Source organism: Rhinolophus sinicus, linkage group LG04, assembly GCF_036562045.2.
Source record: "Rhinolophus sinicus isolate RSC01 linkage group LG04, ASM3656204v1, whole genome shotgun sequence".
Taxonomy (NCBI): domain Eukaryota; kingdom Metazoa; phylum Chordata; class Mammalia; order Chiroptera; family Rhinolophidae; genus Rhinolophus; species Rhinolophus sinicus.
The window spans coordinates 168,707,918-168,722,788 of NC_133754.1; the positions used below are offsets into that span (position 1 = coordinate 168,707,918).

The following is a 14,871-nucleotide window of genomic DNA, read 5'->3' on the forward strand; positions in this document are numbered from 1 at the left end:
GTACAACATAACCCAACCTAGAACCACAGCTTACTGATCCGTGGTGGGCCCTTAAATCCATCTGGACCAATCAGTTCAGTTCTCCTCCTGGATTTTTAAACCGGGTCAGCACACTATTTCTGTGAATATTGTAGTATGACTTTAAAATGTGGGAGCTGTAAGCAATTCTGTCCTATGTAAACTGAACAGCAGGAAAAGCCAGAGAGAAGATGGAGCAGATGCAGGAGCGAGAAGGTGAGACAGGAGATGGAGAGGCTTCAGGTTGCTTTCAAGTCCTCAGTCTGATCCTCCTGATGCTCAGCCATCCCAAGTATTTGGGTTCCATGCAAGATCCCTCTATTGTGATAACAAATTCCTTTCTTTGCTTAAGCTGGTTAGAGCTGCAATAAGAGAGTCCTAACTAATATAGGTCTTCTGGAAAAATGGATCACAGAATAAAGAAGGCGGTGAGGGGGACGGATTCCCATCCTCTGGGTTGCAGCTGACATTTCCTTGAATGTGGAATACACTTCTTGGCTTCATTTGCCATAATTTTTTTGGATTCCTTTAACAGACTTTTACATAAAAATGTAGATTTGGTTCTCTTAGACAGTATTTTCACATAAGCTATTATAATAACTACCCTTCCCCTCATCAAGAAAGACTCCTTGGGGAGTATTTTGAAGTTAAGGAACCACACAAACTCTGGGTTTCCTTTTCTCATCTGTTTGAAGGAGTTGAAATATAAAGTCGAATATGATAAGAATGTTATAAATATTTCCTGTTCTTTTTGAAGTCAGTGTCATTCTTATTCCTTTCATCATTTCCTTTTTTTCTATTTCTCCCTTTTCTATTTTCTCTCCTGTCCCCCAGATATCCATTTAAGTTTGACTCTCATTTTTTATATTTTTCCAACTTTACTCTCAGGTAAAACCATGATGTTTGTCTTGGAAGCTTCTAAATATGCTTGTACAATCCAAGTTTGCTTTCTGGGGTTCAGTTTATGTTTTTCTCTCTGCAGAGATGGCAGACACTTGAGGTGATAGGAGGAAGTTCACTGGCACAAGACAGATTTTTCATTAATTAGGTTTGTATTTAAGTAGATTTTTGTCTTTGCAGGTTGACTTTGACATTCCAATCAAAATGAAATAAAAGGAAATGGAAAAATAAGGGCTGTTTTCAGTTAACTGAATTTCCCATTTTTTAAAATGAATATGGAAATATCCTTTTGTTTTTAAAAAGTTTAAATCTTGAGAAAGAAGAATAAAGTTAAAGACATCATGTGTCCTGATTTGAAACTATATTACAAAGCTACAGTAATTGAAACAGTACAATATTATCATAAAAACAGGCACATAGATCAATGAAACAGAGGAGAAAGCCCAGAAATAAGCCCTTGCATATATGGTCAACAAATTTATGACAAAGGATCCAAGAATGTACAATGGAGAAGGACAGTCTCCTCAATAAATGGTGTTGGGAAAACTGGATAGCCACGTGCAAAGAAATAAAACTGGACCACTATCTTACATCATTCACAAAAATTAACTCAGAATGAATGTAAAACCTGAAATCATAAAACTTCTAGAAGAAAACATAGGCAGTAATGTCCTTGACATTGATCTTGGCGATGTTTTTTTGGATTTGACACCAAAAGCAAAGGTAACACAAGCAAAAACCAACAAGTGGGATTACATCAAAGTAAAACGCTTCTGCACAGCCAAGGAAACCATTAACAAAATCAAAAGGCAACCTACTGAATGGGAGAAGATATTTGCAAATCATATATCTGATAAGGAGTTAATATCCAAAATATATGAAGAATTCAGGATACAACCCAAAACCAAAAAACAAACAATACGATTAAAAAATGAGCAGAGGATTTAAAGACATTTTTTCCAAAGAAGACACATAGGAGGCCAACAGGTACATGAAAAGATGCTCAGCATCACTAATCATCAGGGAAATGCAAATCAAAACCACAGTGAGATATCACTTCACACATGTTAAACTGGCTATTATTAAAAAGACAAGAAGCAACAAATGGTGGTGAGGATATGGAGGAAAAGGAGCCCCTGTGCACTGTTGGTGGGAATGTAAATTGGTGCAACCACTATAGAAAACAGTATGGAGGTTCCTCAAAAAAATAAAAATAGAACTACCATATGATCTAGCAATTCCACTTCTGGGTATTTATCCAAAGAAAACAAAAACATTAACTTTAAAAGATGTCTGCACCCGCATGTTCACTGCAGCATTATTTACAACAGCCAAGACATGGAAACAATTTAAGTGTCCATTGATATCGTAGAATGAATGGATAAAGAAAATGTTCCTATCTATCTGTCTATCTGTCTGTCTATCTATCTATCTATCTATCTATCTATCTATCTATCTATCTATCTATCTATCTATCTATCTATCTATCTAAAATGGAATATTATTCAGCCATACAAAAAATAAGCAAATACTGCCATTTGCAACAACCTGGATAGACCTTGAGGGTATTATACTATTTGTCACACAAAGATAAATACCTTATGGTCTCACTTAAGTGTGCAATCTATAAAAACAAAAACAAAAAACCCACAAACTCATAGATATGGAGAATAGATTGGTGATTGTAAGAGGCTAGGGTTGGGGGGGGTGTGAGTGGGTGCAATGGATAAAAGAAGTCAAAACGTACAAACTTCCTGTTGTAAAATAAATAAATCACGGGGATGCAATGTGCAGCATGGCGACTATAGTTAGTAATAATGCATTGCATATTTGAAAGTTGCTAAATCTTAGAAGTTTTATTACAAGAAAAAATTTTTGTAACTATGTATGGCGATGAATGTTCACTAGACTTACTGTGGTGATCATTTCACAATATATATACAAATATCAAATATCATATTGTACACCTGAAACTAATATAATGTATGTCAATTAACAATTTAAAAAAAATCCTTAAATTATTTTTAACCGTTTTCCCTTTGACTTTTTTTTGTGATAATCTTTTCTCAACCATGGTATTTATCTAGTTAGAAATTAGAAACCAATTGACAGAACATATACTTACATAAATTTTCTTATAGTTCATTAAATACTAAATATATATACACTAAAAATATGAAAAAATTTTTGACTTTGAATATAAACATTTCTTATCATCACTTTCAATGCTATATTTATTGTAATCAGGAATGCAAATGAAAATCAATTAAATGCGTTTTTATTATTTATTTTATATCCTTGCATAAGAAGGATACAATCTTCTATTCAAGAAGGCAGTTAATTTATTTGTTTAACTAACCTTTGTTTTTTTTATTTTTGTAGAAAAATATGGAATGCTTCACAAATTTGTGTGTCATTCTTGTGCAGGGGTCATGCTAATTTTCTCTGTGTTATTCCAATTGTACTATATGTGCTGCCCAAATGAGCACAAAACCATTTACTTTTCAAATATCAATTGTTTTATTTGTCAGTCCTTCATATTTCTTTGTGTTGGCTTTAGTCCAAAGGTACAGAGTGTATCTCAACTTGGACATTTTTGGCTACAAAATGTTCACACTCACACTAGCGATATCTTTTGGCTCTTGGGACAACTTCCCTTGAAGTTTGATCTCGTCATGTTATAAACTTTAGTTTTTGGTTGTCTTACCTGGAACAGTCATATCCCGTCCAAGCTGAGAGACAATGACACCGGTTTGGTCTTACGCATTTTCCACCATTTAAGCAGGGAGACTGGCAAATGGCTGGGGTGAAAAAAATCATGTGTTTAGTTAATTACTACTTAGCCATTCTGAAGACATCCAGGAAAGGATGCAAAATAAGATTTGACTCTGTTTTCTGCTCCAGCAGCCACCATTCCTCACAGACTGTTGGCATGAAGCATTTCTGCCACTCGGTTTGACCTCATGTCATTATGTGGCACCACCTCCCGTTTTTCCTTTCAAGCCAGTCAATTTTCATATTTAAGTCACGGGTTAAGTTCTACCTCTGTACTGAAATCTTTGCTGATAACTTCAAGTCCACAGATTTTTTTTCCTTTCTTTAATCTTTTCATTGAGGCAATCAATTGGACACATCACGTTTTGAACTGTAAAATTTTCATATGCTCCATTAGACTGTAAATCTCTTGAGGGAGGTAGCACTGAACTGATTGATTGAGTAATCACATCAGACATCAACTCTTAGGACAATAAATCAGGCACATAGGTTGTCTAAAATAACAGATGGTTCAAAAACCCTTCCTGTTTGCCAGGAAACGTATTTCATGACTTTTGCCAGCTTAAATTGGAATTATAGAACCCAGAGTAGAGTTAAAAATGAGTCACAGAAGAAACCCCAAGTGAGCACCTGAAGATTTACTATATAGACATCTTTCTCACAAACTCACAGTCTCAAAACCAAACTCTTCATTTGCATGAATCTATTTGTTAAAAACAAAAACAATAAAAAAACCACCTAAGGATGCTAAAACTGATAAAGAACTAACACCAGACAATTTCACATATCAAAGAGAAAGGAGAATGTCCTATAGGAAGAAAATAAAATGCCTTGAGGGAAAGCTGGAAATGAGAAACATTTCAGTCTCATTATTTCAGCCTCATTAGGGCTTGGAAAGGTAAGCTTCCCTTGATGAAAAACTCATCTTTGGTGAGATATAAATTAATGTCACTTCTTTAGTGACTCATTCAAAACTATGGGGAAAAAGCCAGCAAGTGCCAGGCACTTAATAAGCCCTGGGTGGGAAGAAAGAGGACAAGAAGTAAAACACCAGTCTTTGGCCTTGGGGAGTTCTCTGGGAGCTTTAAGACTAACAATAGGTAAACAGAATGCACATACTTGCAATGCAATAAAAGGAAATTAAGAAACAAATTCAGCCTCTGGTACATTTTCCTTTTCTACATTAATGGATGGCTTCCGTTTGGCTTTAGGTAGTGTGACTGCACATATGATTTTGCCTGTGACAGTACCTTTCACTCCCATTTCCATGGTTTACTTATTAATAGTGCCCCTGTCACTCTCAAAAATGTCCTAGTTGGAAGCTAAATTATATGGTCGCCCAGCCTTAGAACTCATGACAAGCTCTGGTATCAGCCGTCCACTCTATTTTACATTTTACTCCACTGGGAAGGTGGTATAAACATTATTTACAAGAGAGACGGTGAAGTGTTAGAGCTAATACTAAATAAATACAGCAAGTTCTATTCTTTTAACAGTTGCCTAAAAGCTTGGAGATTAGAAAGGTAAAAATGTGTCATTTTAACTGATTGATTTATTAGACATGAAAAACCTATCATATGCCGGCAGTATATGCTAGGTACTGAGGATATAAAGGGCACAAAGAAACATTCCTGCCTCAAGAAGCATATGATCTAGTGGGGGTGGGGATAGATCGATAATCAAAGATCGATAAGCAATTAAACAGATAGCAAAGTATATTGGGATAAATGCTATATTTGAGATAGGCAAGGGTTGCTAATAGGACGTGCTTGTCACCAATCAATCAACAAGTTCCTCACTTCTGTCCATGATAAGGAATGATCTCTTTGATGAGTTTTTTTCACTTTAACTTCAATTGTGTTTATTTAGAAGCTTGTTCTTTCTAAATAGTTACCATGAATTTTGTCATTTAACTTCATAGAGATTAATTATAAATATTCTTCGGAACGTCTGCATAATGAAAAACAGGGCAGATGACCTGCAGGAGGCTGACAACTAAGTCAACCTGGCTGCTCTTCTTGGCTATGTGAGCCCAAAGGGTGCCTCTGAGGCAGTCATACAGGTCAGCATTGAGATCACCATTCAAATGACCATTCGAAGGCCTTCTTGAGACGCGTAGGTACCTTTTTTTTCACTGCTATTTCTGAATCTGAGTCCCACTCATCAGTGTCCTCTAGGGCTCCGTGGAGCCAAGTCGCCAAGAAAACAGACTGAGAAGAGGCTTACCTGTATGGCAGCGGGACCCAGTCCAGCCAGGCGGGCAGTCACACTGATAAGGGGCCACACAGCGACCACCATTCAGACAGGGAAGAATGCATATGGCTAGAAAGGAGATGGAAAAGGATTTGATCAAAATACACACACTCAGATATGTGCAAAAAAACATTTTTCAGGAGGACTAAAACCTTGTATGACCTGGTAGATAATCTTCATGTCTGTCTTGTTTATTAATAAGTATCATTGGGAAAACACAGTTGGGAAAGTGTCTGGACCCTTAACCTGATGCAATGGCTAATGCCAAGTGCACTCCTCAGTGAGGACACACTGTAATCAATATCTGCTAAGTGCTTTGCCTTCCCTTCACAAAATAAGCAGAATGTTCTCCATCTATTATAGTGTCAAATTTCCATTACAGATGACGTGAATGCTTTAATAGGGTTTGGCTGTCTTGAGGCTCTCTTCTTGTCTTGAATTAAATGTGAGAATGGGAGCCAGACCGCTATCTTGTAGGCTGATGTTGGCAACACATTCGTGGTGATGGGACGACTTACCCTTTGTTTCCTTGGCACTGAGGACTGACGCTGACTGAATCAGCCCTTCCCTACACCCTCCATGGCAATCATTCCTCCTACTCGAAATTACTGAGCTCTTTCAAGAGGCACAGTCTTGTTTAAAAAGGAGTGAGATGATCTATTGGCTTGCTACTCAAAACATGGTTCTCAAACCAGAAGCAGTGGCATCACCTTGGACTTTGCTAGCAATGCCGAATCTTAGGTCCTAACTTAGATCTACTGAATCAGAATCTGCATTTAACAGCATCTCCCAGATGGTTTGTATGCACATTAAAGCTCGGGAAGCCCTGGTCTAGCTCAGGAGGGCAGACACATGCTCAGTGACTTGAGTGGCCTGTTGTTAGGGCACCCAGAGTAGATGTTCACCGAGTCTTTGGACAATTAGCATGACAGCAGGTCAAGTGTGAAAGCCCTAAGCGGGAAGGAATGATGGGGAGAAGAAGGAAAAAGGTGATTTCTCTTCTTTCTTAATTGTGGTGAGAATACTTGCTTTGGTGAGTTGTTAGCGACTTAAATTTATTTCCATCTTATATTTTCCTTTCTAGATTAGTTGAAATAGTTACACTTCAAAAAGTTTTAGAATCTCTTATAAAATGTCTGATCTTAGAAAAAACTGATATGGACCAATGGCCATCACACTGCTGACTCTTAAAGTGATTTACATACACCATTCCAAATGAAACATGAAATCATTTTACCCGCACATATTTCTTTAAAGATACCAAAACAAAGTGTCATTTAGACATGAAAAAAACAACATTTAAAACCACTTACATCTCCTGGAAGTTCAAATTGAAATTTATTTTTATGAGGATCAAAATTCTATATTAATTTACCAAGCAATTTGTAGACATGGGAATGCCAACTTTCCTTCTTTCCTTAATTGGGAACTTTCCTTAATTCATTCACTCTCTCTTAAAGAAAGAGAGTGAATGGTGGGCAGCAAATATTATCTGCAAAGTACAAGGTTAGGCAATGCCATGAATTGGTAGCAATGAGCAACATAGTACATACACGGACTTCAGATGAAGGAAGACAAAGGCTGGGAAACCCTCCATTGCAAGCTCCTTCCCAAAAAGATTCTTGGAAGTTTGTGCCAAGAGGAAAGTGGGGATAACTTTGATGGATCTTGATAACTGTATTTTCAAGGTCACTAATATTCTAGATGTTCTGCTACTAATTGACATATTCAGAGCAGCCCTAGCTGCTTTGTCTGGTCTGCTATGGGATAAGCAAGCTAATTCCTGCCACCACTAAAGCTAGTTCGTAGTAACTCCCCTGAGTTGGCAGCTTCCATGAAAATGAACAGGACTCAAAGTAAGACTGGAGGACAGACTCACGTTCTTCACAGAGGCGCCCCATCCAGCCGTCTGGACAGGAACAAGCATTTGGGCGTTGGCAGATACCTCCATTCTGACATGGGAATCGACACACAGCTACAAAAGAAGAAGAATGGTCATAAATCTAGGGAACTACGGAAGGGCAGTTTTCAGAAAATTGCATTACTTGCTTACATTGTATAATACCGTGTTTCCCCGAAAATAAGACCTACCCGGACAATCAGCTCTAATGCATCTTTTGGAGCAAAAATTAATATAAGACCGGGTCTTATTTTACTATAAGAACAGGTACAATATAATATGATATAATGTAATGTAATGTAATGTAATGTAATGTAATGTAATGTAATGTAATGTAATGTAATGTAATACCGGGTCTTATATTAATTTTTGCTCCAAAAGACGCATTAGAACTGATTGTCTGGCTAGGTCTTATTTTTCAGGGAAACATCGTATATCTTTGAGTCAAGTTTTAAGGAAGAGAAACAAAACCAAATCTCAAGATTTGGTTGGGGATGAACGTGAGGGCCTCAAGAGGGCCATAACAAGCATAGGTGGTTCTGAGTATATGGCTTTCCAGGTTTTAGTAATTTGGGAATTCAGGGTACAAAGGGTCAAGGTGGTTTATACAAAGGATAGTCTCTTTTGATCTGGACCAGGGGAAATGCCCCTTCCAGAAGATTTGAAAATATGCTTCCAAAAGGGGCCTTTGATGTCCAGTAGCTCTCTGGTGCTGCCACTGTCCCTCAGTATCTTAAAACAAATAAGTGAGAAAACAAACAAGCAAGCAGACACACACACCATCATCACTGACTTCTGACTCTAAGTGAAACCTGGTCTATTCCTTGAGGATGCCACTTAGCAGCCAACTCAAGAGGAGGATGCACATTGTCTTATGTCCCATGTGTTGGTGACCTCGTATTTCATTGTTGCTTCCAGACAATTACTATCCTTTCTCCTGCAATAACCCTTACCACTTTTGAGGCTCATGCCATTCATTCATTGGTTTCCTTAATTCTCCCTGACACTATAAGTGATTTGGTCTTTTCGCCCCAGATCCAAATCTGATCATTGTCCTCGTGGCCACGTGGACAACCCATCCAATAACTTAGTTATTCTTTTAGTTCCTCGGTGATGTCTGTCTTACTTACTAGCACAGTTTCTGACTTTCAGTAACATTTGTAGAATTAATAGAATTATTATCATGATTTTTAAAAAAAGTCATATGACATTAGAAAAGTATACATTTTAGAAGGACATACTAGGATGCTTCACCGTCTACGTCTTTCCATTTTGCAGAATTTCAAGCCTAGAATCTAAGAGTTCTGTGTGCAAGCTTTCAAAACTCATACCCGTAAAGGAAAATGACACAGATGTCAAGAGAAAATTTAAAGCCAAGAAAAAATAAAATAGCACGCATACTGGTTGTTGGCCATATCAGACTTCCATATACATTTCCCTACAGCTTCACTAAGAAGTAACCATTCAAATGTTGTCTTACCTCTGCAAATAGGAGGTGATGTCCAGTTTCCACTCTCTAGGCAAACGCTCCTTAGGGGACCCTCCAACATGTATCCACTGTAACATGAGTAGGTGATCATGTCCCCGTACTGATAGTGAACGCCTCGAGCAATTGCATTTTCTACATGAGCTGGGGGACCACACGAGATTTCTACAAGGAAAATAAAACAATCAAGCCTGTGCTACTCACCCAGCAGTGGACGGGAAAGAACGCAGTCTCATCCCTAAGACTGAATTAATTTTAAGAGCAAAGATAAAACACATAAAGGTAACCTTTTCACCTAAGCATATCAAAAAGTAGGTGTGCAAGATCAAAGGTTTTCTCTTCTCATTCCAGTTTTGAAGCTGAGCTGGTTTGCAAGAAGTTGGTAGGAGATCAAGAATGAGCTCTTGCACCTTTTGCCAGAGATGTGGCTGCAAGAGAACTTATATGCTGGGTGCTGAGCAAATTGAAAGGGTAGAAGCATGGGGATTACTTGTAGGCCATTATTTTAGACTAAAAATCATTCATTGCAGTAGTGTATATCCCATCAAGCCTGTTTTAGGAGGGCCTAGAACAGTGCCAGGCATGCAATGGGCCTTGATACATATTTGAAAAATGAGCAAAGGAAGGAATATTGTCTCTAGGCTATAGATACTCTCAATTTACACATCTTGACGGGGTTTATGACATTCAAGGTTTCTCATTAGTTTCCCCTTTTTTTGAGACCCTAAAGCAATGACTCTCTACTTTTGGAATGTGTTAGATTAAATGACAATCCTCCCTTTGAAAAATATATATTGTATATTTAAATGAAAATTTTTATAACTAATTTTGCTTTGAGAATTTCATGAGAAACCTTGAGATAGTTATTCTGTGGTGGCTCACAAGACAAGGAATGCATTGGAGACAAGACTCTCATCAGTATCCAGTTTGCATAAGTCTAACTTTTAGATGAATCTTCATGAACTGGCTTGTAAAAGGTCACTTAGTGGATATAATACTACTCAAAACTTGTCAGAGGGGATGACGAATTTGTACCATCTTTTAAAATTTTCTTTTCCTTCTAAGGCGGATGAAAATATTCATTCAAACACTTGGATATTAAATATGTTTTAATGCCTACTGTGTATCAGAAACTGGAAAGAAATAAATGAATAAAATGCTGTCCTTTTGCTCAGACAAGAGGGGAAAGATAAAGAACATTGCAGTACAACTTAAAAAGCTATAGTAGAGCTCTGCATACTGCACTGCAGAAAAATGTAGCAACTAATTTGAATTAGTTAAATTGAATGTAAACCAGCGATACACTATACACTCAACTTAATTGAATGTAAACCAGCGATACACTCAACTTACTATTACTAAGTTGAGTGTAACTGATTATGCTTAGGATTGTCAGGGTGTGAATCGCAGTAAAAGTGGCATTTGGACTATGTTACAAAGCTTGAGTGGATCAGAAAAGAAGAGCTCCCAGGTTGGGGCAGGGGCCTGTACAAAGTCCATGGGGAGCTGACGGGAGGTTTATACAAGTGGTTGTCAAAGCATGGATTTCGGGCCACTTGTATGGGATTTAGCCTTGGGTTCTTATTTAAAAATGCCAATTTCTGGGGTTTCTAGCTTATGATTACATCTTATGTACTTTCTCTGGGCAATTCTCCTGCACACTAAATTTTAATCACTGATGTGTAGGAATGCATAATAGGAGGAGGCAAAAGGAATGAGAAAAATGGCTGCTCAGGTTTTTTAGGCAAGATGTTTTCTGCTAAGCCAAAGACTTCCTGCCTAATAGAAAACACCAAAGAGGGATTGAGGATAGCAAACAATCATGGAAACAGTCTCCTTCTCTCCAAGGCAACCGTGATCCTCTCAAGAATATTGGGGAATAATTAAGCATGCACTAAATAAAGCAACATTTGTAATGAGTGCATGTCTCTCCTGCTCTTTCCTCTAGTGGCCTGAGTGGTAAGCCTCAAGGAGCCAAGACCAATATGAGGATATGTAGGCAGAATAAGGCCACTTGGCCTGTTTTAGTTCAGGCTGGTGGCTTTAGATTAGAGGGTCGAGACCTATACCTGGTTAGTTCTTTCCATTTTTCTAGGAGTAGATCTTGTAAGGATCCAGGACCCAAATCCCAGCTAAAAGTATAATACACACTTGCCTGGTGTAAAACAAAAATTCTAATGCTATAGGAGGCTGCCAGTTGAAAATTCAAGGACTTGGGTTATTGGTGTATCTCTTACTATAAGGAGATAGTACTAATAGATACCAATTCACTTATTCTTCAAAACAAACCGATCAGATAGGTATTATTGATGCTATTAACTTAACACGAGAGCCCTAAGTCTCAGAGAAGTTAGGGTACTAGCATAAGTTTAGAGTTAGAAAATTCTGTGGCTAGAATTCCAACCCAGGTCTTCTCTGATTCCAGAATCCCTATGGCCTTCAGTGTGCACATTTCTTATCTCATTAGTTGGAGTGCAAGTGTTCTGAAGACGCAGGTCATTGTGGACATAATAGATTCTTATACTATGTAACCCAGTGCCTTGCATCTGGTTAGTCTCAATGAATATTTGTTAACTGATTGCTGTAGAGGGAGTACCTTGAACTACAAGGAAGTCTGGAGGGCAGGATGTTGGGCAGGGAGATGTTTTAAGCATAGGAAGTGTCAAGAGTTACCATAAGGCAGAAAGAGATGCCGCCAGATTACATGGTCTAGATCAACATGGTCCTAGCCCAGAATTTCTCAAATTGTGGTTCCAGCATCAGCAGTATCGCCATCAGCACCACCTGGGAACTTGTTAAAAATGCAAATTTTCAGGCCTCATCTACTGAATCAGAAACTCTAGGCCTCTGGGGGAGGGGGATAGCAATCTGTTTTTCACAAGACCTCTAGGTGGTTCTGACGCAGGTTGAGAACTACAGCGGAATAATTTTTGTCTTGCAAAGCATTCATAGCTAATTAAAGGATAGTTTGGGGGCTCTGACAATGTAGAGAAAAGTATGTATTTTAGATTTAATATCTTGCTTGTTCTTAGAACAGCACATTTGAAAATCTGTTCAGTGAATCCTGGTCAGGTAGGTTTTAGCGTACCTCTGGAAAGTTTTTTTCTTTTGACGTTTGGAATTCAAAAATCTTTTTCTGAATTTTTAAAATTGTCTACCTAGGAGCTGATAAGCATGATAAGGCAGAGATCTAAGTATCTATGATTAAATTACTTGACTGAAAATAATCTCACAAAGATGAGAAAACATTCTGCACGAATGCAGTGAACTAGATTCCACCTGTCGACTTACTTTCACATCTGGCACTTGTCTGTGTCCATGTCTCGTCGGGGTTGCAGGTAATGACGCCTTGGCCCTGGAGCAGGAAACCTTCTCTGCACTTGATAGACACATTCTGATCGACATAAAACTCCTTTTCAGAGAGCAGAGCATTCTCAGGGATGACAAAAGGGACAGGGCATGGATTTGCTGTTAAAAAGGAAAGAAAATGCTTACTGATATTTTCCCTCTTTTCTTACTTGATTTCTTTGAAGGCAGACGATGAGCCCTGAAGGAGTTGAATTCTCAGTGGTGATAACGTGAGGCTTAAAAGTATAGAACTTCAAACATTAAACACAGACTTGTTTTGCATTCCCGTGAAATTATTTGTAAGGATGAAAATCAGATAAGATCTCAAAACACGAAGTTGTTCAACCACAAACGCATGGTCCTATGCCTCTAAGATAGCAAATTAAATAGTTGTCTGAAGTTGTATTTTTCAGATTGTCACAATATTTTTTAGATTGTTCTCTGATCAGCACTGGGGAAACCAAAGGCATACTGGAAATAAGGAGTGTATCAAACATTCCCTTAGTAGCTGAAGAATATTAAGAACAGAGTAAGTGCTTCTCACTGTCACTCTACTTTCTTTTACTGAACATCCTTCAGAAGGATGAACCAGAGAATCATCAGACACATCTAAGTGACCTGAATATGACTTCAGACCCACACTATTTTAAGCAGGGCATGAGAACTTAAATTATAGAGTTTGCAAGGCGTATTGACAAAAATGGATTCATTTTTATAGGTCTGCAGGAAAAACGGGAAATGATGATAGCACAAGGATTTCTTAGCGCAAATGTGTGGAACACATGTCAACACATATTGTAGGCAATTTCAGTTTTTTTGTTTTTGATTTTCAATGGGCACAAAGGAAGTCTTTGTGAGCAAGGTAGGTGTCAGTGGAGCCCTAGAGGCTGAGTTACTGCGTTACAATACTTTAAACGGTAACCAGGGCTCTCTCAACTTATACCTTGCGATTTTTTTCATTCCAGTGGTTCTAATTATCTTTACTTACTATATTTATACATACTTTATTAATATTGCATATTAAACATATTTTTTCTTCACCCCTTTTACATCCCCAAATTCATTATACGAGGTCTGACAATTAAGTTTGCGAACTTGTTGAGCAATGTTGCTAACCTTCTTTTGATATTGGAGGGATGATTCATTATGAATTTGTACCAACTGGACAAACAGTTAACCAAGTTTACTATTTGGAAGTGCTGAAAAGGCTGCATGACAAAGACAGACGAAAACGACCTGAACTTTTCTCCAATAGTTCATGGCTCTTGTATCACGACAATGCACCAGCTCACACGGCACTGTCTGTGAGGGAGTTTTTAGCCAGTAAACAAATAACTGTATTGGAACACCCTCCCTACTCACCTGATCTGGCCCCCAAGGGCTTCTTTCTTTACTCAAAGATCAAGGAAATATTGAAAGGCATACATTTTGATGACACTCAGGACATCAAGGGTAATACGATGACAACTCTGATGGCTGTCAGAAAAAGAGTCCCGAAATTGCTTTGAAGGGTGGACTAGGGGCTGATGTTGGTGCATAGCTTCAAAGGATGTACTTTGAAGGTGACCATAGTGATATTCAGCAATGAGGTATGTAGCACTTTTTCTAGGATGAGTTCGCGAACTTAATTGTCTGACCTCAATCATACATACATTTATGTCAAAACTTTTTCATTAAGTTGCATTTTTCTCCTAGTGCCTTAAACTTGTAATCAGCCAAGGAAACTGATAAGAGCTGATTCTCAGATAGGATATTTTAGAAAACACAAGTAGATTGTTAAAATACCACATAGTATTTGATTCGGATATGCACAGATTGCTTTCTCTGGATCAATTGCACTTATCAGTGGAATTTCTTCTAGGGGAACTAATTATGAAATGGAATCTAATTAAAACCTCTCCTAAAGTCAACACACACGTTTGCAGAGAGGCACTGGGTGGCTCCACGTTCCATTTTCAGTGCAGAATGCCCCGGGCGTCCCTTCAAGACTGTAGCCTCTGTTGCAGGAATACACCACGCTGGGTCCAGCGGTTGTGTTTTCAACTTCCGCTTTCCCATTCAGAAACCCAAGTGGAACTTCACACCTGGTCTCTAAAAAGAAACAGAAAAGCCTCATCTTAGATGCTTCTCCCAATCCTCTTGCCTTCTTCTGCTATGACTGCTGAAGGTACTCAATGCACCTTATACAATG

The 14,871-nt window shown here is 38.2% G+C and overlaps 1 protein-coding gene and 1 non-coding gene across 3 annotated transcripts in view; both read right to left on the bottom strand.

Moving 5' to 3' along the window:
- Positions 1 to 14,871, bottom strand: part of SVEP1 (sushi, von Willebrand factor type A, EGF and pentraxin domain containing 1) — a 164,134-nt gene that overhangs the window by 13,986 nt on the left and 135,277 nt on the right. For both annotated transcript variants that reach the window (XM_019749534.2, XM_019749535.2), the window contains exons 42-47: positions 14,598 to 14,771; positions 12,624 to 12,800; positions 9,327 to 9,497; positions 7,826 to 7,921; positions 5,920 to 6,015; positions 3,626 to 3,719 (exon numbers count right to left, since the gene is read on the bottom strand). In XM_019749534.2, the coding sequence (XP_019605093.2) occupies positions 3,626 to 3,719; positions 5,920 to 6,015; positions 7,826 to 7,921; positions 9,327 to 9,497; positions 12,624 to 12,800; positions 14,598 to 14,771 (808 nt within the window). The remainder of the gene's footprint in view (positions 1 to 3,625; positions 3,720 to 5,919; positions 6,016 to 7,825; positions 7,922 to 9,326; positions 9,498 to 12,623; positions 12,801 to 14,597; positions 14,772 to 14,871) is intronic.
- On the bottom strand, positions 3,301 to 3,407 carry LOC141571469 (U6 spliceosomal RNA). The gene has a single exon (XR_012496197.1). It is a non-coding gene; the product is annotated as a U6 spliceosomal RNA (small nuclear RNA).